At 42.4% G+C, this 24316-nt stretch overlaps 1 protein-coding gene across 1 annotated transcript in view; it reads left to right on the forward strand.

The window, feature by feature from the left end:
- The first annotated feature begins 1190 nt into the window (after positions 1-1190).
- Positions 1191-24316, forward strand: part of NXPH2 (neurexophilin 2) — a 41156-nt gene continuing 18030 nt past the window's right edge. Inside the window, exon 1 of the mRNA XM_074145489.1 lies at positions 1191-1296. Coding sequence (XP_074001590.1) covers positions 1243-1296 — 54 coding nt within the window. The 5' untranslated portion in view covers positions 1191-1242. The remainder of the gene's footprint in view (positions 1297-24316) is intronic.

Here is a 24316-nt window from a genome sequence, read left to right on the forward strand (position 1 = left end):
AGGTCGTCACGCCTAGACAAGCACAGGAACAAAAGTTTCAGGCTGCTCATACCAATCTCAAATGTGAGTCTGGAGCGTATTAATTTATGTTATTAAATGGGTATAACCTCCGAGTGACTTCTTTGGAGATGGATTCTACAGCCCCCTGGGCTCCCAGCCCACCCAGGCGCCATTCCTCAGGCCCTGCTCCCTCTTCCCCGCTCCCCGGCCCAGCTCAAGCCCCACGCGAGGAGCCCACTTGAACTTGTCCCTGTCCCCATGCCCACTCGAGGGATGCTGTCCCCAGCTGCCAGGTGTCCCCAGGGCAGACCAAGGGCCCTGGCCGGGCAGGCTGGTGCCATGTCAGGCCCCAGGGCCCGTCCGTCCCGCCATGTCTCCTCACAGCTGGGTAGAGGAAAGACGATGAGTTCCCCCACAAGGGCTGCGGCTGCCCACCCGCCCGTGGGTGTCGGGAGGAGGGGGGGGGCGCAGATCCACCTGAGAGAAATGGAGCCGTGACAGTGGGTTTCCTGTGAAAACGGGACCCAGGGATGAAGGTGAAGCCAAACCCTTCGCCCCTCTCTCCTTTTACACCAGAGGGGCAGGCCAGCGGCCGGGCGGCGGCGGCGGGTCCCTGAGGGAAGGTGGCTTCCCCCCGCCACGAAGCCGAGCTGTGTCCCCGTGGGCCACCATTCCCCTGCGGGCAGGGCGGCAGGGGGTGGCCCCGGGCGTAGGAGGGGCCGTCGCGGCTTTTAAACTTGCCGGGGAGGGCCGAGCCGCCCCGCCCGGGGCAGCGGGGTCTCCTCAGCGCCCCCGGCTCTCCTCAACTTCGGGCGGGCGCCATGGCAGGCAGCGGGGCGGCGGGCTCCGCGGGCCGGGACGTTGCCGCCCCGTCGGTCCGCGGCGGGCGGTGAAGGAACATCCCCCCCCCAACACCCTCCACGTCCCTCCGCCCCGCCGGGGGGTGCCGGGGCCGCCCGCCCTTCCCGCCTTCTCCTTCTCCTTCTTCTTCCCGCCTCCCGCCCCGCCATGGCCGCCCGCGGAGCCGAGCGGCGCGGCGCGGAGCGGCTCGGCAGTGCCGCCGGGGTCCCTCCGCCGTGAAGGGGCGACAAGCGGGGCGGTGTGTCCCTGCGTTCGGTCCTGCCCCCCTCCCTTCCTTCTGCTTCCTCCTTCTCCTCCTCCTTCTCCTCCTCCTCCTCCTCCCCGGAGCGGAGATGTGCGAGACCCAGGCGAGGGGAGTCGCCTCTTAGACCGGCAGCCAGGATGGTGCACCTGCGGCCCCTGCCCCTCGTCGTGGTCCAGGGCCTCCTCCAGCTCGTAAGTCTCCTTCCCCGGCCCCCTGCCCGCAAGGCTTCGGGGGAACCGGCGCTCGGGAAGGCGGGGAGGGCGGCAGGCGCGGGGAGGCAAAGGCAGGGCTGACCCCGAGCAGCCCGTCCGCACCCGGCCCCTATTTTTATTTATTTCTTTTATTATTATTATTATTATTTTTAAACGGGTCTTTTCTTTGTAAAATGGGTGTTTGCGGCTCGGCGGGCTTGTTTTAGGACCGCGGGGCACTCGGGTGCCCGAGCAAAGAGCGGCCCCGGGAGCCCGGAGGGGATGCCCCGGCCGCGGGATGCTCCGGGAGCGGGGTGCCCGGTGACACCCCGAACTGCCCGCGCCCGGAAAGTTTTCCTCTGTCCTCAGGCACCTCTTCTCGTGTACCCGACCTAGCGGGATGTGCCGGCAGAGTTTGAAAGCTCCCTCGGTAGTTTCGGCTCGCTGCAGCCCACGCCAGCCTTGTTGATTAGTTTTTTCTTTTTTTTTTTTTTTACGATAGACTGTCGCACGTACCTGTGTTATGCTGTATATTTTGCATGCGGGGGGGTTGGGGGTGGGTAGGCGGGTGGGGTGTTGGAGGGAGGAATTTGGGGGCTGAGAAGGTGAAATGCAGACTTCCAAACTCAAAGGTGTGCGGGGGGGGGGGGAAGGAAAGGGAGTTGCGCGGCTGGAGACAGGTACGCGGAGAGCGCGTCCCTGAGCCAGCAAACCCTCCTGTTTGTGGGGCGCCGATGGTGGAAAACAAATGGTCCTAATGTTCGTGTTAATGTGATGGGAGAGGCTAAAAAGGGGAGGGGGGGGGGGAGGAAAAAAAAGAAAAAAAAAAAATCTCTTTGCGAAAGAGTTTGGCGATCTTCACTTTAACAAGCGTTATTAACACGTTATTTGGAAATTGTTATGGGGGGAGTTTTGGTTTTACTCCCATAATTATCTCTGATTTGTGCTGCAAAAGTTATGCCTCTCTTCCCCAGCTGGCTTGTATCTGAAAGTTTGTCACTGTAGTCAATAGGGAGTGTGTAATAAACCTTGAAGGGATTAAACACCCTCCTTAAGAACTGGAGTCTAATATTACAGCGTGAGTTGATTGATTAGTTTTTGAGGAAGCTTATGTCAAATTCTAATCCGGTTTCGGATTGTGCTTGTCGTGTAATGTTTTTTGCTCCAGCACTTTATCATAGCAATGAAGTAGCGAGCTGCAGTCCTGCGATAAGGCACACATTGCTTTCACACTCCTATCCTCTTGGACAATAAAAGGCTGTTTACATTCTTCACATTCTTGCAGCCCGGTTTCCAGCTAAACAAGGCGCAGGGGTGAGAGATGGGGAAAGGAAAGCAGTAAATGGATTACAAAGTTGCTGAGCAGAAGGGAACGAAATAAAAACGCTCCTTCCTCACACCTACAACCTCTCATTCACACCCTCCTTTTATATATATATATATATATATATATAAATTTATTTTTTTTTTAAGCGGATATCAAAGGGATTGATTGAAACTTGCATCAACAGGGATCGGGTTTGTTATACAGTGTTTTATGGATGATGTCGGGAAGGTGCTTGCTGTGGTTTTACATGCCTTGGGTGAAGGCTGACGAAAGAAGCAAAGTTGCTGTCTTGAATCAAACAAAAATCATGAGTAGTCGGTGCAGGTTTTCAGGTGGATGTGGCACTCGGCTCACCCAGGAGTATTCATTTTTTTTTTCGGCATTCTTTATACACAAACCAGCAAAGTTTTGGAGTCAATTAGTTTTATAGCCTACATAAGTTAGTTTAAACGATAAATTAAAGCAAAACAAGAACATGTGAATTTTTTGAGGCATTTTAGGTATACCTTTGAGTACTAATCTATTACTAAAAAGTTGCGTAAATACATTTGGGCATAGTATTACCAGAACATCTGGTTAACATCTGGATAAAGTTATAGCTTATTATAAATTGAGTTTGAAAATATTTGATGCTGGTGGTAATGCATTGAATGCAAGTCTCTGTGCTATTCTTTGTTCTCTGGCCAGTATTTGGACGGCCTGGTGGCTTTCTGGAATCTAATTAGCAGTTTTAGCAGGCGGGTGTTGGTGGTACTAATTCTTGCTTTGTTTGTTTGGTTTTTTAAGCCAAAGATCAATGTGTTAATATTAATCCAACACTAAAGGCTCAGCATTTCAGCCAAGAGAGAAAAATCTGTGGGTTTCTGTGTTACAATACAACAGCATTCTAGTAACCCAGAAATGCTATCATCAAACCTTTCCTGATGGTGCTATCATATTTTTTTATGAAATCAGAGATGTTAGAATGCTAAATATTTTGGCACTGCATTTTACTGAAGGTAGAGGTACTTTTTTTAAAATCAGATTTAACTTCAAATGCTTGCTTGCCTTTCAAATACCAAAGTGTGATATGTCTTTACCTACTTTTTAAAGATGCAAAAATGTAGGATAAAACCCATGTAAAACTTCACAAATTTGACAAGGTACTAAACATTATGGCAGACAGTCTGAATTTCTGAAAGCAGTGTTAGTTAGGTGATTGTTTATACACTGTATCGAGTATTCAATCAGAAGCTCATGTTTAGTACTTCCTTAATAGAGTATGGATGTATTTTTGCAGCATGTTCTTGGAGTATTATTTTGATTAATAGATGGTGTACCAATATGCGTGCACATATGTATTTCTTAAACTATTTTGCATATTTGGGTATATAAACAGTAAGGAAGACTGTTATTGAGTCAGGTTAAGGTGCTAACTTGCTTCTGTGTAATTGAGTTCATTTTAAGTCAGGTTTGCCTTATGTTGTCAGTGTAACTCAAAACAATAATGTGCACTCTGTACGTCTGGGCTGTTGATAAGAAGACCAAAAATTGTTGTATTGTATTATCATTAGCAGGTACTCTTGCTTTACTATTAATTTTCAGTAAGCTTTTCCAATTGTCACATAATTGCTGAATGCCCCGTTAGTTATCTCTTTATAAATAATGGAGTTCTACATGTTTGAGATTAAAAAGACTGAAGTATTAGGATTATGTGGTTTATAGTATGCCTGCTAGTGTTTTGTTAAGTTAGCTTTAAATGCCTTGTAGAGAGGGGGGATTCTGCTACTTTCTGCTACTTTCTTGGGGATATTATTTGCTATTTTAAAGAAATCTTGTTTTAAAAAATAAAATGTTGCCAGTATCCAGTATTTTCTTTTCATGCTATTAATTTGCACCTTTAAAATGTCATGTTTCGTAACATTGTTTAAAATAGCTTATATGCTCTCCAAAATGTATGAGATTTCCTCCTTTCCTTTAAGAAAGGAAGAGGGAGAAAAAAATAAGGGCTGTATATAGTTTTTGAATGAAGAAGCAGAGTTTGCTTTATGGATAGGCACTACTTTCCCTTTGTTTTGGCAAGATGTAGTTACAGACAAACACTCAGGTACAGGACCTGTGGTTCTGAAGGGTAATGGGGCACCTTAACTATTTGTTTATTCCTACGTCTTTGCAGTCTGAAATTAAAAAAAAAAAAAAAAGGGATTACAGCAGCATTTTCTAATGCCTATAGTTAAAGTTGCACCAGCATTCCTATCAAGAAACTGTTTTCTAACGTTGTCATTGGGCAGAGTTGTCACCGTATTATAAACCTAGGAAACAATTGGTTTACAAACCTTTAAAAGCAGTTAATTTTTCCCAGTGGTTTGTATACATGAGAAATAAGTAGAAAAAAAGACCAAGTATGTTATTTTAAGATTCTTTTATTTTTTTCTCTGCCAAGATTGAAATATAGCATTTGATATGAGTGAAATTCAATGACAGATTATGTTTGTCTTGAACTTTTCAAGGGCTGGAATTTTTACCTATAGTGGAAAACAATTTGTCAGACAATTAAGCCAAAATTTTTACAGTGTTTTTTTTTTTTTTTTTAAAACAGAGTTTAACAACTCGAGCTGAAAAGAACATTTATAACTTGCTGTAGTACAAGGCATTGCTTCATACGCAGAAATAGCTTGAAAACTGAGATAAAGCTGCATTTCCATTTAAACTAGGTACACCACGTGAGGTGTAGAAACACAGAGGTGTGTTCCTCCTGGCTACTTTAATTTTCTCTCCGTAGCCTTGCAAACGTGGTCCACGTAACGTGCCCTTGCAGTGAGAATCGGCAACGGGCACAGTGCAAAACTCTCAACTCTGTTTCGGAAAGGTAAACGCTTCCCTCCGGTCATCTTGAAGCGCAGCACGGATGAAATTCCATCCCACTTAATTTCAGGGAGATCTTTGTCATGAAATATATTGGGCCCCACATTTCATTCGGTTTATTTTGGTATTTTTCTCGATGCTGTAGGCATTGTAAGCCTACATCTCATTCTTGTGTAATAAAGTAATATAAGTAACCCAAGGAATGCAGGCAGTTTGAGGTTGAAGACAGCTCAACGGCTGCTGGTTTCAGCGGTTTGAGAATTTATTATCCTGGATGAGGAGGTCTGTATTAAGGTGGAAGGGGCTAGGTTTAGTTTACACAGGAGGCTGACATGCAACGCCAAACTTGACTTGTCCTTACGTCACGTCTTTTGACCTAGTTCTGTGGAATCGGTGACTGGTATTTTTCAGTTTATTTGTAGGTTGACTGGGGCACAGAAGGGTTATACATCCTATTTAAAATCTGTACCGCAAGTCTGTTTGACTGATGGCCACTAGACCGCAAGACACCCCAGGCTTCCCTAACCCAGAGCACGTAAAATCCAAGTCTCAATCTTTCCATCTGTAACAGGGAAAGGATTTTTCTGCCATTGTAGAGGACTTTGAGAGCTACGCGTCAGAGAAGTGCTGTAAGTACTTCTCGTCACCGGTAGCGCAGCGTAACCGACAGGGAAGTGAAACAGAAAGATCGGTGGAGCCCAAACACTGAATTGGGGTGCGCTGATTGATCCCATCTTTCTGTTTTGCTTCCTGAGCCTTGGTTTCTGCAAGAAGGGAACTCACCCGTGGGTGTTGAAAGGGTGCAGCAGCAGAAACCACTCAGTGATCTGGACTCTTAGGGCATCAAGACCCGGAGAGGTGCAACTCCGCTCTAGGTGCACCAAATTCCTCCTGTACTGTTAAAAATTCTACCCTTGATCAACAGTTCACAAACAAAAATGTACGAGAAGAAGCAAGAGCTGCTCGGCATGGCATGGGACATGCCATGGTGGTAACCGTCATTCACGCCTGTCATCTCTGGGGGACACGTTAACCTGTCTTTGGCTCAACTGTTGAAAAAGACATGGTAATTTTGGGGCATTTCTGGTAAATAGCGGCAAGAAGAAAAGATCAGCACTAGTCTATGCTGAATGGTTTTAAGACAAAAACTGTGATCCTGTAGACGCGGGTTGCATCTTCATCAGAAACAGAGCGAGCTGTTCCGGTGCTCAGGGAAGACTGTCACCTTGAGTCTTTCACTCGTACTTGTCAGTGTGTCGAAACCAAATGCAGTGAGGGAAAAAGAAGAATTTTTTGCCTTTATCACAAAATTGCTGTGATAAGTGACTATTTAAAAGCATATGTACTTCACAGAACAGTGCATTTGCTCTGTTATTCTGTTTTCTGTTCCTGATTTTTGCCCACCTCTTTAACTCGCCACTTCAATCTACCTGTTATACTGGCCTTGAAATTTTTACTGGAGCAAGCTTTGCAGAACTGGATCAAATCTAGCAGAACTGGAAAAGAGCAAAGTGAAAGTTCTTATTCACGTGACTGTTATAAATTCATCCTGAACTTGATTTCCAAAAATTTTGGAACAGCTTTAGCCTTTCACTTCAAATCTTCAATATGCTTGTGTATATTTCCCCAACACCATTCATTGTCCCCATTCCATTTTCATTCTCTCAATTTCCCATCATGTTTGTAGCTGTAGTTTATGTAGTTTGTTTAGGTAGTTAAAGAATCAATCAGAGTTAAGGAAAATAATGGGTGGACCTGCTAGGTAGGCTCTGCTTCCATCAGAGCATCACTACTATCAGTAACTCCATGAGAGTCACGTTTCACCCTCTTAGAGCCCCTTTCCCCCAATTTAGCTCTTTTCACACTTGCAGGTTTTCTCTGATACTCTATCTATATTCATCCCATTTATCAGTTATTTCCTGGTGGCTCATACTTCAGGAAACTATTACTGGGCTGTTGTAGCACCGCAAATGCACTTGCATCCGTGCAGAGTCATGCAACGTGGTCGTGGCCGCACGTGGAGTCACGCACTTGGGATACTCCCTGCATTAAATGAACCGACGGAAGAGCCTCAACATAAGGGCTGCAGCCCAGGAGTCTGCACCTTGCGGCAGGTCTCCTCGCAGCGTGAACCACGGGCTGGAGCCCTAATGTTCATCTGCTCCCAGACTCCACACGCTTGGGATGCTGGAAAAGCTGTGGGTCCTGTGCAGCAATATGGGAGTTGTCAGCGCTCTGCCAGGTGAGCAGGAGATGGGAAGGGGGGTGGATGAGTTTCTGGATGAATCTCACGCAAATGCTATGAGGTCTGCAGGTCAGGACTTGGAAAACAACATTAATTCCTTTCCTGTAGGGGAATCTCCTTGTGGGCTGGTGTTCTGTGTCAGCTATAAGCTCGGTCGCAGTTAACGAAGAGGTTCAAGGAAACAAATTAAGAGTGGAGAGGAAAGAAAGGGCTTTGAAGATGGTTCCACAATTAAGACTAAGTAGTTTTGTTCTTGCAGCAGAGATTTCAGTGCTGGTGTGATGCTCTGCTCTCCCTAGAATGGCAGCACTTACTGTAAATACAGAATTTGAACAACTTGACTGTAATTTAAGGTAGAATTAAAGAGCTTTAAGAGCTGTATTTCTTGAGATAGGTTTCCTCTTTGTTCCAAACGATTGGTAGTAATAGAAGCTATTATTAGCAGGGAAGTGAAAATGAAAGAATGGGAAGAAATAAAAAAATAAAACCAAGAATCTAATGTCTTTAAAATCAGTTTTTATGTGCATTGGGGCCAATTATGGTTATTGTGTCATTACAGTGCAGAGTTGAGGTTACTTAGAATGCCCTAAATCTGCTTTTCCAGATGCAGCATGTTTTGGTTTATGATTATGATCAGTTGAGAATTTTCCGACTTTTTAATACTTGGTTTTGGTGATAACCAAGTATTTCTAATACCATGCATCACCAGTATAAACAACCTTAATTTCCCAGATAATGGCTACCATAAGATGAAAATAAGCCACTTTGCGTGGAAGTGCTTCTAGATTTGTTCTGTTATGTAGATTTAAGGGGAGTTTATGGTTCTGATGGAGAAGGAGCCGGCTGTGCTTGAGGCTGACTGAAGAAAAAAAGCACTGGGATTTGGCTGAGAGAGCAAGAGGTGAATAGAAGAGAGAGGAAGATGATGGAAATAAAACAGCCCTGCGGGCAGATGGAATGAACCTGAGTAGTTACTGTAGAAGGAGAGGGACAGACAGCCCGACAGTAACAAGGAGTATTCCCACAGAAACACCAAGTTCTGTGTGTGAGAAGCTGTGGTGGGTTCTTTCTGCCATTATTCTTCCCATTGGAGAAAATCCGGAAGTGGGATTTTTCCAAACAGCCCCTCAGTAGGGGAAAGCAAAGAAGGAAGATTTGAGCTCTCTGACTTAGTCCATCACTTTGATTGTACAAACACAACAGTCTGGTGGTTGCCATGAGTGGTTCTGGGGACCGTTGCTGTTTTCAGCCTGTGAAGGGGGATAGGGAACCACAAAGCTTAGCACCACAAAGCAGGAGGATAAACTATGGGACCTTTAATTTTTTGTTTTTCCTCTGAGGCTATTTGGCTCTTTTCTCCTTGCTGATTGTTTCTGTTGTTCGTTACATGGGTTTGGAAGGTTGGAACTGCCATTCCCCGTGAGGCTTGAAGGTCTCAGTTCTCCAGCCTTCAGCTGTAGCTATTACTAATGAGTGTGTTCCCCCACCACTGGCAGCCTTAACCACACAAGGTATTCTTAAGTTGAATTTTCTTCTTGCTAGAAGCAGTTGGGTTTCTTCTTAGAAGAAGAAACCTTCAGAGATTGTAGTACAGGAATAGGTACATAACAGTAGATTTATAGTAGTCTGTAGTTGGACTTCACGGTACTTTATACTCAAGATGTGTTACACGTGTGCCATCATTTTGGGAAACTGAGGAGACAAAGTCTGGCTCGGCATAACAAAACAGAGCCTCGAGGTATGTTTCTTAGCTTCACCTCCAGTGGACCAGAAGAATATTCTGCATAGCGGAATAGACCCTCTCCTTCACTGGCCCATCTGGATACAGAGACAGAGGCAAGGATGAACTTTGTCACAGGAGAAGTTAACTTCTGCGATGTGTTTGCACCCATGGTGAATGACCATAGGTTGATTAATGTGATTTATTGCTTAGGATTTTTAATCCATGACTATTAAGGTGAAACTGCACGTATTTTTTCAAGCTGGATTTTAGTGTTCTACCACGTGCTTTCCTCAGATATAATTCTAACATACCTACATTTTTAATACAATAACACAATAGTTTGTTGGGTTTTTTTCTGTCTCCAAAAGACAAGGAAATGCATAATTAAGAATGTGAATTTAAAGTACAATATACTGTAGATGGGTTACAGTCATCTTAGAGCCTCATTTTATGTATTTGGAAACTGAGTAAATTCAGGATTTGTACTAAAGGGAGCATGTGAATGACATAAAGAAATAGCTTTATCTCTACCTCTAAGTGGCACTTTGAGGAGGAAAACATAAAACAGAGAAAAACCTCCTGAATATCTTTACAATATATTGTAATATAATTTTAAGACAAAGTATAATTATATTTATTTCATATACTATGGGCCAGAGGTTACATTATGAGGCTGTGGTCTATGTGAGCACACAAACTCCACTGTGCTGCTTGGTTCATGGGGTTCAGCCCAACTCCAGTGTAGAAGTCAAATCTGGTAGCACGAGTCAGTGCCACTGGATTTTGCTGAGAGACCAGAGCAGCAAATTTTAAACCTAAATATGTCTAAGCAACCCCCAGGTACAAACGCAGATTTAAATACAGGAAAAACAACTGTACAACTACTAGTGGTAGACCATGTGTTCCCATGTGTCAGGAAGGTTAGTATTACGTGTGAGAAACTAAACTCCTTATTTCATGGATTTTAATGTGCACTTTGGGCATAATTACAAAATCCTCCTCTTGTACTTATTCTGTTATGGACACTTAAAATACACTTTTAGTTTAGAGCCTTCTTGGTTTAAACGCCAATAAAAATGTCTAAGATACTCAGAAACAACAAAATAGAAGAAGTTGGGAAGCAATATCTTAAATAAGTTAAAGATGAAACTTTAATCTTAAACCATTTATTTTATTTTATTTTTTTTTTAAATTTTAAGCACCATAGCAGCTGAAAAGAGAAGCTGAATCTTGACTCTTCATCGGCCGGCGAAGGGGACATTTTTGAAGTGACAGAATATGAAGTAAGGGAGGAGCGAAGACCAGTTCTTCAGTTTCTTGTGCAAACAGGGTGCCAGAGAGAAGGCTAAAGCCTGGGTTGTTTTCCACTTATTAAACTAACAAAATGCTAATCAGCTTTGTGGAAAGATTCATAGTAGATAATGTTACCTCTGTCACTGTGGCACCACTGAAGAGTTACTGGGTGTGTTATCCTGGCCCACTTTAAATTAGATGCTTGAAACGCTTATGTGTCACAATCACTCACTAAATTGCACCTCACTTTCTTTTAAAACAGATTAAAATTTGTCCATTGGCTAATTTCAATTCTGTGGCCACTCGGGACAAGGAAAATCATAGAATAGAATCATAGAATCATAGAATGGCTAGAGTTGGAAAGGACCTTAAAGATCATCTAGTTCCAACCCCCCTGCCATGGGCAGGGACACCTCCACTAGAGCAGGTTGCTCAAAACCCCATCCAGCCTGGCCTTGAACACTTCCAGGGACGGGGCATCCACAACTTCCCTGGGCAACCTGTTCCAGTGCCTCACCACCCTCACTGTAAAGAATTTCTTCCTTATATCTAATCTAAATCTCTTCTCTTCCAATTTAAAACCATTGCCCCTTGTCCTGTCACCACTCTTCCTGACAAAGAGTCCCTCTTCAGCTCTTCTGTAGGCTCCCTTCAGGTATTGATAGGCTGTTATAAGGTCTCCCCGGAGCCTTCTCTTCTCCAGGCTGAACAACCCCAGCTCTCTCAGTCTGTCTTCATAGGAGAGGTGCTCCATCCCTCTGATCATCCTCGTGGCCCTCCGCTGGACCCGTTCCAACAGGTCCATGTCCTTTCTGTGTTGAGGACTCCAAAGCTGGACACAGTATTCCAGGAGGGGTCTCACGAGTGCAGAGTAGAGGGGCAGAATCACCTCACGAGACCTGCTGGCCACACTTCTCCTGATGCAGCCCAGGACACGGTTGGCTCTCTGGGCTGCCAGTGCACACTGCCTGCTCATGTTGAGCTTCTCATCCATAAGCACTCCCAAGTCCTTCTCCTCGGGGCTGCTCTCCAGCCATTCTCCACCCAACTTGTATTTGTGCCTGGGGTTGCCACATCCCGGGTGCAGGACCCTGCACTTGGCCTGGTTGAACTTCATGCAATTTGCACGAGCCCACCTCTCCAGCCTGTCTAGGTCCCTCTGGATGGCATCCCTTCCCTCCAGCGTGTCAACTGCGCCACCGAGCTTGGTGTCATCAGCAAACTTGCTGAGGGTGCACTCTATCCCACTGTCCATGTCACCGACAAAGATGTTAAATAGACTGACATTAAACTCTTTACAGGGTTGGGACAAATCCTGTGATACAGCTGCAGTTGGATGCCAGACTCTGCTTCATCCTGCTGCTGAACCACTGTGTAGTTTACAGTCATTGAATTAGTCTTCCGGTACTGGAAACATCCATTTTTGAGTTAATTTTGAATCAAACTGCATGGTCTTCTGTGCTGAATGACAAATCCATCAGTCTTCTCTGCGTTCCCCTGGCTTGGATCTGCTCTCTGCCGTAAGGAAGTCTCTGGCCCTCCAAAGAGCTTTTGCAAGCTGTACCCTGCTGTGAGCTCCCTCCTTGCCACCTCTTGTTATCCCTTCCTCCTGATTTTTTTTTCCAGGCGGAGGATGCTCCATTCCTCTGGGAGAAGCAGCAGCTTCTTCATTTTCCTCTTCCTCCTGGAGATGCCCGTCTGATCCAAAGTGTGGTAGCCAGGACCAGTTAGAAAGACAACCTTCCTTTCTACTGCCCAGTAGAAAAAAAAAACTTCAACTTTGTTTTTTAAAGCAAAATATACTGTATTTGTACAGGAAACAAATTAAATAGTTAGAGCAACCTTTCCAGGGTCAGTTAGTGGTCATTAGCTCACGCCTTGCTGACAGTTCTCTGTCTGAAATCTCTGGTAGCAGATCAATCCAAAGGCTTTATCGGCTTTGAGTCTCAGGTTGCATAAAATACTTCCAGAGGGTTTCCAAATAAAACTGCCCATTTTTAAACTCCATTGTTACCAGGCAAAATCTGAGCGGATATCCGCTATTCAAGCAAAATACTGAAACACGATGGGGGGGCTGTCAAATTTTTACTTTTTTTTTTTTAAGAAGCGAGTTTTACAGAGCTGCGGCTGCTATGGACACTGCTCTCTTCCTCTAAAAAGCATATTTTCCCCTTCTGAAAGCCTTTCCCTATCAGGGTCTTGCTGTGGCAGTGAGCTCTGGTGTGTAAAATTTACATCAAGACCAAGAGATACAACAAACTGCATTTCCACCATATTTGCATTCGAAGGGTACAGAAGGTTTTTTCTTTCTTTACGCCTTGTCTCCTTCCTCCTAGAACCCATAATTCCAGATTTTTTTGGCACAGCAGTTCTGGTGAAATCACGGCTGATGTTTTTCCTTAAAGTTCTTAAAAAGCGGGAGAGCCATTCTCATCCATCTCGCTCTTCGAGCCTCTTCTTATTTTTCTTCTCGCTAAAACGCAGTATCCCGCTCCTGGCACCGAACTGAAGCAAGCTTAAAATAATACCAAGGTAGCTGAGTGTCTCACAGGACAATAGATTCATTGTTGAGTTCGGACCGATTTGATTTAAAATAAATGAAATGCCTCTAAATGTAAGAATGAAAAAACATGACATACCTCATACTCAGATCCATTTTGTGGTATTCACCCCATAATCCTTTTATTCAGATATGCGTGACCTATGAATTATCAGCAATGGACAGCCTAACACTGCTGTGATGAGGGAATTTAAATCCTGTGTTTTAAATAAAACCTTTAAAGAAAACCTTTTTGTGGATATTGGATGGGATCTGTTACTCTGCTTGCTTAGACAGAAGGTTCAGCGTTGCTGGTCTTAATGTTGAACAATGGGGGAAGGAATTAATTTAAAATAGCTAACTTTGTATTTATGGTGACTAAGTATACAATTCTGCAGAAATTTACCTTCTGGTGAGTTTGCAATATTCTTTCAATGGACAGCACACTTATATTTTTGGTGGAATAACCAGATTAACATCGTGAAAAATACAAATATAATAGGTGTTGTATCTTTCTTGGTTTTTGATGGATTGGATTGTCTTGTTCAGTTCACACTAATTACTAGATTTATTTTTAATTGATGTTAGTAAAGCTGGTTACTGTGAAGGAGGTTCAACTTAATGTTCTATTTAGGTACTAAAACTGCAGTCCTGATAACACAAACCAGTAGTCACTTAACTGACTTGTCCCATACCAGTGATACTAATATCCTAATTCCCTGTGCATTCAGGGAATATTGAAATAAACTGGTCTGTGAGCAGGTATTAATAAAGCCTGCTTTACTATGAATATGTGCGCGATTTCTCTTAACCACTATAATTATTTAATAGAAATCTAATTATCCTTGAGATCACCAGCTCTGTCAGATCCGATTGAAGTGCACAGAATGGTTGAACAGCTGAGTGGGTCTGACATACAGCTGATGGGAAACATCATCATAGCAAGCTTGATTCTCTTAGGAAATGAGTTAAAATAATATTTGAAACAGAAATGAGTCTGAAAGCCAAAACAGACCTGCACCCCAATCAAAATTTCACCAGGACTTCCTAGGGTGGCCACATTTCAGGGGTTTAGTTGTTATTGTATAGACATGTAGAGGCTGCAAAAGACATTTTATTCTTTCCTTGGCTGTAATGAAAACGTGGGCTACTGTATAATTCATTTAGTTCAGACTCCTCTTCAAAATACTCAAGTGGAAAAACTTGTAATCAATTTTAGTGGGGCAAGAAAACCTACACAAATAAAGTTAGGTTTTCTTTTTTTCCCCTCATTTCTTCAGTTTGAGAATAACAACTAAATGTGGCCGGGAATTTTTCTACATTTTTGGAAAATTCAAAGTCATTAAAAAACAGTAGAGAAGTTATCTATATCACAGCTTTGAATTAAACCCCTGCAGTTGGCATACGGTGCCTGAGAATGAGATTCAGCAAGCTCCCCACACAGAAGGAAGGTAGATACCTTGCAAGGTCCTGAAAAGAAAGGAGAAGCAGCTTAAAACTGTCCTTTTTAGAAACTTCAGAGCCTTCCTCTGGGTTGCAAGGATGCCTTTTTTCACTTCCATTAGAGGCTTTTTAAGGGAAGCTGGTTAGTAGAACAGCTTTTAATGGCTAATGAATAAATAGGTGATAATATCTCCATTCTCTCTTTGCAAATAAGTCGGCGCTTATCCCTTAATGAGGGTAGCAGAAGGGAAAGTGAGCCTGGTGTCTCTCAAGACAGTATCATATTTATCAAGGTAGATGGTATTCTACAGGTGCTCAGTCCCTGCCCTCAAAGGGACTGAAAACTGCTTGGATCCACCTTTTGGAGGAAGAGAGAGAACAAGTACAAATTTGTTCTTATTTATTTACTTTGAGGTGGAATACGTATGTTCAAATTCAGTGAGAGCAGGAAAGGGGCTTTCCTCTCACACCTGCCAGAAGATGTACTTGGTCCTGTAAGGGGACATTGGATTGAAAAACCTAAAAACTAAACCAGGAGACATTCGAAACCCGCCTGGACACGTTCCTGTGCAACCTGCTCTAGGTGGACCTGCTCTGGCAGGGGGTTTGGACTAGATGATCTCCAGAGGTCCCTTCCAACCCCATATCATTTTGTGATTCTGTGAAAACAAAATAAAAGGCGATGGAAGCATCATTGCAAGGATTTTTTTCCTCTTTCTTTGACCTTAGTCAAAGGTGTGTGAAAACCACCTCCTGGATTGGATCCTTCAGCAGAAATCAACGAAGGAACACCTAGACTTGTATCCCCAGAGAACCCATACATGGACTAGGAGCTCAGGTACTCAGAAAGGCATATTCCAAACCAAACTAAAGGGAATTTGCATTCTTCAAACATAAGGACTACTTGGATTATGTATCTTACATTGCGGTTTTAGAAGTTACAGATTTAGGACCTAGGCATCTGTTATGAACCTGTGGAAAAACTGTACTTCCTGTCTCTCAAGCTCTCCCTGCTCTTTTGTTGTTTTCTTTAGCAGATGGATAGCAGGAAAAGCTACCCGCTATCTTCCTCTGATGTGGGGTTGCTCATGCTGAATGCTTCCTAGTATTCTTCCTTAGGTTCTTTTTTCTTAAGGTCCCATGATAATCCCTAGGAAGTCTCACAGCTGACGGTATCATACTGTTTAGTAAGTTTTTCCTAATACACAAAGTTTTCCTAATTCCTCCCTGTTATGCTTAGCTATCTCCTTTTCTATCACTCTTGAGACACTTTGCTTTAGGCTGCATTATTTGCCTGTTCCTGGGGACTTCTTCCTCAAAGAACTACAAAGTTAGCATCGTGAGCCACAGCAAGTTTTGCCTCTTTATTGATTTTTTTTCTACTGATCGTGCTTGTTTGGAGTAACAAGTCTTTGTTTTTTTCTTCTTCCCTCTTTCCTGTTGGTTTACACAGAATATCTTAATGGAAAGATATCCACAGTGCTGACCCAACTTGTTAGGATTAAAAGGTACCATCGAAGCATAGAGGACTCTTTGGAGGATTTGGCAATTTTGCAAATGAAGAAAATGGGCTAGATTCAGGCAGAAGACATTATATTCTGAATAATTCTCTTGGAATATTTTTTCTACTTCAGACTGCGTTGCTTTCACTACCAAAACTTTTTTGTCCATCTCTGGGCACGCTTATTTAGGCACTTTGGGGTTTTTTTTCTGGATATAAGCAGTCAGCCCATGAGGAGGGGATGCTATGCAGTCTATGTGTATATTCTGAAGATGTGAACTATGCTACTATATTAGCACTATGCACGAATTAACAAGCACAACACCAAAAGGTAGGATAAGTACAGTTATGAGGTTTTGATCAGCTCAGAGCTCAAGGAGAACACTTATATCTAGCCAGAATGTATTACTCCCATCGCAAGCTCTTTAGCGGTGCCTTCTGCTTCATGTGCAGGGTGGTTGAAAAGAAAAAATAACAGCAGGAATTGCACATAAACAGATTGTATACCTAAATATTTTGCTTGGTCTCTAATTTCTGATTAAAGAAACATCCCATTAATTCCCAAGGGACACGTTTCTTTGCAAGCAGTGACAACCTTTGTAGCCTGTCTGCATAAGAAAGGCTTCTGTTGAAAGATTCTATATAAAAAAATTCACACGTTCTGTTGATATAAAGCTGATACTGGTTCAAATTTCCTATTCTTGAAAGAAATACGTTTGGAGTGGTCTGTAAAATAGTCCTTTTACCGGGAACCACCTCCTGTTTCTCATACCAGTCATCATCTTTAATAGATAAACTTTCCATTAAGAGCTAGACAAGGTGCTAGTTTTTCTTGCAGTAGTCAGAAATAAGAACAATAAATGTGTGGGAGAAATTCATCAATTTGGCTAGAAACATCAAGGTGCATGCCTATCTGAAATATAGACAAATTGGTTCAGAGAAGGCTCCAAGTATAGAATTATTGACCCTGGAGGATAAGATACAGAATAACCTTCCTACGCTGTACTTTGTCAATTTTAAGTAGTGTTTGCAAGGGGAGTAGTTTAACACTCGTCCTCCTCAGCAAAAATTTAATAGTAGATGCATCAGAGCTTTTCCTAAATTTTTTTCCTTTCATAAATTACACTGTTGTAAAAGCGTATTAATGTTCTATGCATTTACTAATGTTCTGTAAGACAGTATAAATAAATACAGCTGATTGATGTAACTCATAAAAGTACATAAATGGGTCTCTTTTTCTGATTTGGCTGCTCATTTTCTGATTGCTGTCTTAATTCTGGGACCAACTGGTTGAGCTGTCTCTATGGTGGTGTGTCACCACCCTGGAAGCAGTGGGGTCTGCCATGCTACGTCCATGTGTAGGGTGAAAGGTTAAGTCAGAAGATCACCATGAATCTTTTTTTTATCTTTGTAAATATAAATACAATTCTCAAAAGTTAACCTTTGAGATCGATTCTTGTTTCGCATGGTGCTAATAGTATGTCTGCACTGGGGTATTTTTAAGTCTATCGGGGAAAAAAAAAAATACTCCGTTTTACTGCTTTTGAACCAGTTATTCAAGAAGTGCGCTGTCTTCCAGACAATTCAAATAGGAAGCAGTGTGAGTCTAGCTATATTAACAAGCGAGGAAGAACATCTCATCCTATGACACATTCAGTATATCTATGTAGGATAATGTCCTGGGAAGTTAGCAGATGAAAGCTGTCCTTTAAGTCTACCACACAATCCAAATATGACTTGTGTTTTAAGGACAGTGTACATTAGAAACTAGGAAAAAACCTGCAAAATTAATTTATATGCTGACATTCGAAGGCTATAATTGAAATAATCGACTCTGAGTCATCATGTTTAAAAAATAAAGCTGCTAGGAAAATATATATTTTTTTTTTTTATTTTTTTTTAAAATGGATCATAGCTAGCATTTTGGTGCAAGCATTTCTCTGATGAAGGAAAGAGTGTATAGGAAGAGTAAGAGGAAGGCGGTGGCAGTGCCTTTTCTGGTAGCCACACTTGCTTAACCTGGTGAAGAAAGTTCACCTTCCTAGTAATATTGCATTGCTGGCATAATTATGGGCCTTGAGGGGTAAAAGCATACTGCTAATACTGAGAAGAGGAAGCTAACTTAAATATTTAGCGCCCATTACCATTTGAATTAAAAGTTACATTTTCATTAATAGGGAAATTTTGCATGTTTAATAACACCCCGCCTTTGGATTCTTCAAACCCAACAGCAACAACTTTCAACAATATATTTTAAAAATAACTTTATAACAAAATTTGAAACGAACAAGATTGTTTAAATCATCTTCTTCAGGAAGATTAGTTTTCAGGTGCTTTATTTTATTTATACCGTGTTTTCCAGTAAACTATGTCAAAACTTTTTAGTAATGATAGTGATTATTAAAATTTAAGCCTACAAAATCTCTCTGTGAATTCAGTCTATAGTCTTACAGAAGAAACAGACTTGATTTGTTACTGACTTCCAGTTAGAGTACGACTCATTAACCACTGCTTTCTGAGCTTGAATCCAGCTGCTTTTTCACCCAAATAGTAGTCTACTCGTCAACGCAGTAGCATCCCAACTTGGAGACAGAGATGCTAGGAAGACTGTGTCAAAAACCTTGAAAAAGTAGAAAACATTTCTCTGCTCTCTCCTCACCCACAGATCTAGTCTTTTGATAAATATTTGGCAATCGGTTTAGTCAAGCATGGTAAATTTAGTAAATCCATGGTAAATCTATGCTGGCTATTCCCAGTCATCATCTTCCCTGTCATGTTCCCAGATATGACTTTAGAGGGGATTTGCTCCATGATTTCCCCAGGGGCTGAAGTGAGTCTGAGCAGTTGGTAATCTCCTGGATTGTTTTTAGCCTTTTTTTTTTTTTTTTTTTTTTTTTTTTTTTTTCAAAACGGTCACTACATTTGGGTCTTTCCTGGTCATCAGGGACCTCCCCCAGTCTCCAAAACCTTTCAAACTTGATAGTGAACAGCTTTATAATAGTATCAGCCAGCTCTTTCAGCACGCTTGAGTGATACCCATCCATCCCCACGGACTGTGTACGGGTTCACATTGCGCAGAGGATCCCCGACTCAATTCTCTTTTGCAATTGATAGTAAGGATTATGTAGGGAATAGACTCAAAACTTCAGAGGCCTTGAATTAGTTGCACTTAGTTGTGCAAGGGTCAAATGCATCCCTTGGAGTTCAATACTGTATTGCTGAGATAAGGACCACTGGTTTTGTTTAGTGATGGATGCTAAATCATCATTAAGCCAAAATTTAAATAGTCATCTGCAAGGAAATATTTGTCATTCACAAATTTTTCTCTAAATTAACTAGAAAGACATAATGGTTTTCTTCAAGGCTCTTTAGGCGGTCTAAGCTTTACTTACAAGGATAGGTCTTGAGTTTGGTCTTCCAATATTGCAACAGAGAATGGCTTTGTAGGTGCAGGAGGAAAAGTGCTTCTGGGGCATCGCAAATGTTCCTTGTGGATGAGGATGCTCCAGGGGGGAGCAGCAATGTGCATTCTCTTGGTGAAGCTGGAGCACCAGCCCCATAAGAACTGCTTCACTCTCCCATCGTTCTCTATCCCTATGTAGTTTGAACACTGGATACTTTTCCCTGAAGTCAACAGTGTATAAGATTCATCAAAAATTTCAAGAACAGCATTATTGTGGGCTAGTCCCGTTTTTGGAGTAAAAACTCAAGACCAGTTTGCTCAAAATACCTATTATTATATTCTTTGCTGGGTTACGTTTTAGCAATGCCCTCAGACACAGAAATAATGTATGCTTAAGGCAGATCCGGGAACATGATTTGTAATTCTTTGTAAATCTCATCTTTCTGAATTCAGCCAGTGTTTTACAGACAGAAAGCGCAGAGGTAAAACCGCCAGCCTGTGCTTCGAGTCAGACTAACAAACAACTTTTGCTCCTGCAAAAACGAATTACATTTTTAATCACGTTAGTTTGTGTCCTACATATTAAAGGATTGTAGATAAATTATTAAGCGGAGAAAATCTAAATAGGCAAATGAACCTCAAAGCAATTATAACACCTGAAAATTTATCAAGTGTAGTGGTATTTTTCAGCTATGGAAAGAAATTATCGTTAACCATTGTCAAGCACTTGCCGTTTTCTACCGTACGGGAACTTCATTCTCCCCTCGGTTTGTCGGCTGATGCAGTGACAAGCTGCGGAGAGATGACAGATTCAGCTAAGGATTTGGAGTCTGAACACCTGTGCAGTGTCATGCATTTAAAAATAGAACGTGACAGCACAACACATCAACCCTCCAATGTCCAAATGGAAACCACAGGGGTTTTTCCTTCAACTTTTATCCAGAGAAATAGCTTTCAATCATCAGTGTCCAAGTAAAAATACAAAGCTAAAGCGGTTTTGTTGAGGTCTCCAAAATAAACGGGAACAAATCAGAGTGGTAGGCACAGGTGCACCAAAAATATTCAGTAATTATAATTTCTTTCTTCTCAGTGATGTTCTGATGGCCTGCATCTTTGAGGGGTGCAGATTATTAGCGTTCAGTAGCAATTTCTTCATGAAGCATTTGCTGGTGGGTTAGAAGAGGACTGTCAACTAAAGCTACTTTGCATACCTTGACTTCTGTATGACTCATTCAACCCTTTAATGAAGCTAACAAAAAAAAAAAAACCAAAACATTTTTTGTCTTGCATAATCTTCTTTATGGGAGAAAAAAGCAAAAACCAAGGGCAGAAGGATAAAATTGCTTGATCACTACTGGGTAGATGTGTGCCCTATGCTCTCCTCTGAAGGAACCTACGTCACTGACAGCATTTGAAAGGAGCATCTCTGCTTCCCGTCTCCTTTAATAGTATCCTTGAAACGTTAATCAAAACTAAAGCACGTAATCTTTATTTTTTTTACAGAGGGAACTAGGTTTCCCAGTCTGTCCCCGTGGGCTGCCAGCGTGTCCTGCTCTGCTCTAGGGCTGAAGACAATTACTGGACCGCACCACGGGCTGGCAACAAACCCAGTTCATCTCCCTTTTCCCATAACAGGGTACATGACCTTTCAGCACGTGCTCTTTCTTCAGCAAAACCTTTGTCTTCAAAGGTTGTATGTTTTTTCTTAATACTGGGTGTGATAATCTTGAGGGGAGCGTTTGGCCGCTTTTCTGTTGCAACCCTAATAATTGTGTTAAAAAGGATGTTTATTCAGTGTTTTGGGACAACAGTTTTCATAGAATCATAGAATCATCTGGGCCGGAAGGGACCTCCAAAGGTCATCTAGTCCGACCTCCCCGCAGTCAGCAGGGACACCCCCAACTAGACCAGGTTGCCCAGGGCCTCGTCGAGCTTCACCTTGAATATCTCAAGGGAAGGGGCCTCAACCACCTCCCTGGACAACCTGTTCCAGTGTTCCACCACCCTCACGGTAAAGAACTTATTCCTAATGTCTAACCTAAATCTGCTTTTTTCCAGTTTAAAGCCATTACCCCTTGTTCTGTCATTGCCGGCTTTTGTAAACAGACTGTCTCCAGCCTTCCTGTAGGCCCCCCTCAGGTACTGGAAGGCCGCTATGAGGTCTCCCCGGAGCCTCCTCTTCTCCAGGCTGAACAACCCCAGCTCCCTCAGTCTGTCCTCATAGCAGAGGTGCTCCAGCCCCCTGATCATTTTCATGGCCCTCCTCTGGACCCTCTCTATCAGGTCCATGTCCTTCTTATATTGAGGGCTCCAGACCTGCACACAGTACTCCAGGTGAGGTCTCACCAGAGCAGAGTAAAGTGGCAGAATCACCTCTCTGGATCTGCTGGCAACACATCTCTTGGTGCAGCCCAGGATGCGATTGGCCTTCTGGGCTGCAAGTGCACATTGCCTGCTCATGTCCAGCTTCTCGTCCATCAGCACCCCCAAGTCCCTTTCCTCAGGGCTGCCATGTGACTGTGTGATGGAGAATTAAGGAAGGTCCATATTTAGCTCTTCTGTGCTCTCATTTATGTATGAGAAAGGCAGAAATGTACTTTGAACTCAGATAAGAACGAGTATTTTGGATGATAAAAGCTACCACACATGAGTGGGTTGTTTCTTAAAATCAATGAAATAAATTAGACTCCCTGTTTAGGAGCATCTGGCACCCTTAGAACCTAGTTCGTATAATGATATCTCTGTTTATTAAAAAGAATTATGTAACAATATGGTTGATTTATTTCAAGATGATTGGCTTAGCAACTTAATTGGACTATGCAGTATACCAGAGCAAAAAAAAATAAAATAATAATTTAATTAGCTCATTCATTTGTGGATGACTGGAAGCACTGCACATCATGCTCGGCTTCTTTAAAGCTGTGCAGCCTTTTGATCCTGTGAGGAGTCAACTTCCACTTCTCAGCTTCCACAGAAACCATCTTCACACCTACAGAACCGTCAGCACCACGCTGATGTTCGGGCACTGGGCCCCAAACGAAGACCGCAGACACCAGTAAGAAGTTTCCTTTGAATCCAAAGCGCAGTCGATGACTCCTTGCAGGCAAAGGAGCCTTCCTGGAGAAACAGCCAGATGAAAATGTGCTTTGAAGAATAAAGCTCATTTTCCCCCACTGTGGTCTTTCTTTTCCCTTGAGCTGAAACTCCTACCTTCCAACTCCCAAATACTATTAACGTACCAGAAAATTAGCGTGCTGTATCCAAGTTTTATATGCATCCTGGTGCAAAGTTTTATTTCCTCTGTTTCCAAGATGACTACTTACACGTGAAAAACATGCCCTTGCAACACCATTTGGCTGCTTTACAAGGTTACCACCTCTCAGCTGAGACAGAACATCATTATTATTACTATTATTATTACTATTATTATTATTCATATTGGTGAACCTCTTAGTAACACAAAAGTAAGGGAGTTATTTATCGAAGTGTGTTCAAATTAGTTAATATCCAAATAGCATTTTGAGAATAGCGTTTGACGGTGGTTCAAATAATTTTCAAGATCTCACCACTTTATTTGATTCTGATTCTGTGATTTCAGTTCCAAATGGAGCTTGTTGTGTCAGCCAAGAGACTGCTGTCTTGGGGGGCAAATTCCACTTAAATGGAATTAATCACATCAGTATAAGTTGTTTCTATACTGCAGTTCTACACCAATTTAAATAAAATTAGAGGTTTGGATGTTGATTTCTCTTGTGTTGTTAACTTAAGATACTCTTGAGTCCCAGATGATTTCTTTTTCCATTTCTATACTTGAACGCCAAACTCCGCGCTTCTCTCCCACCCTGCAAAGCTCACCGAAAACGAGACAAAAACCTAAATTAAAATCAGAGTAAGGAGTTGAGTTAAAACATAAAAGAAGAAATAGGGCTGAAATTCCGTACTTATCGTACCCTGTTGTACCTAGATACTGCTGCACATCTGGTGTGTGAGATAATGCACTGTTTAGAGACCGTGTTACCAACACAGAAAATTGGAAATGAGTTTCGAGTCTTAACGCTACATTTCTTTACTACTGGGAGCAAGTAAGGCCCTGTTTTTCACTCTTTTTGTAGGTTGTGTGATTTGATTCCCTCTATTTGTTTGCTCGGTAAATAATATAAGCATGAAGGAAACCAGAAAAGGAAAGGTTCTGTAAGAAATATTTCAGCAGAAATATTCTCACAGCGGAGAAGGATTTTTTGTGGATTCCCAGATTGTATACCAAGATTTAATTGTAATATTAGCCACAGCAAAAAATAAGAGATGCTCGGTTGAAGCCCTGGGTGGAGCAATAAAAAACACATGTATCTTGTTCAGTCATTTGTCATGTAATATGAATAATTAAAACCAAAGGCGGTGGTTGGCCATTCTTGACCTGCAGCAGCGTGTATTCTCTCAGTACTACCTGGTATTATAATTCACTTTTGTCACGGTCACCACTATCAGTTATTTGCATGAGTCTAGCCTGTAGCTGTCAGACAGGAGGAGTTAAATCAGCAGCCAACGTGCTTTCCAGCTACCTCTTACTGAAACTCGTGGATGGCTGCGTGGGTCTGACTTCTGAGAGGGGATGTTTTCTTCATACAGTCATGCAAAACACAAGATTTTTATTACAAAAAATGACCCGCGTGTAGTCCATCTAGCTTTGGACAATGTACAGGAA

Source organism: Numenius arquata, chromosome 3 (assembly GCF_964106895.1).
Source record: "Numenius arquata chromosome 3, bNumArq3.hap1.1, whole genome shotgun sequence".
In the NCBI taxonomy this organism is placed as follows: domain Eukaryota; kingdom Metazoa; phylum Chordata; class Aves; order Charadriiformes; family Scolopacidae; genus Numenius; species Numenius arquata.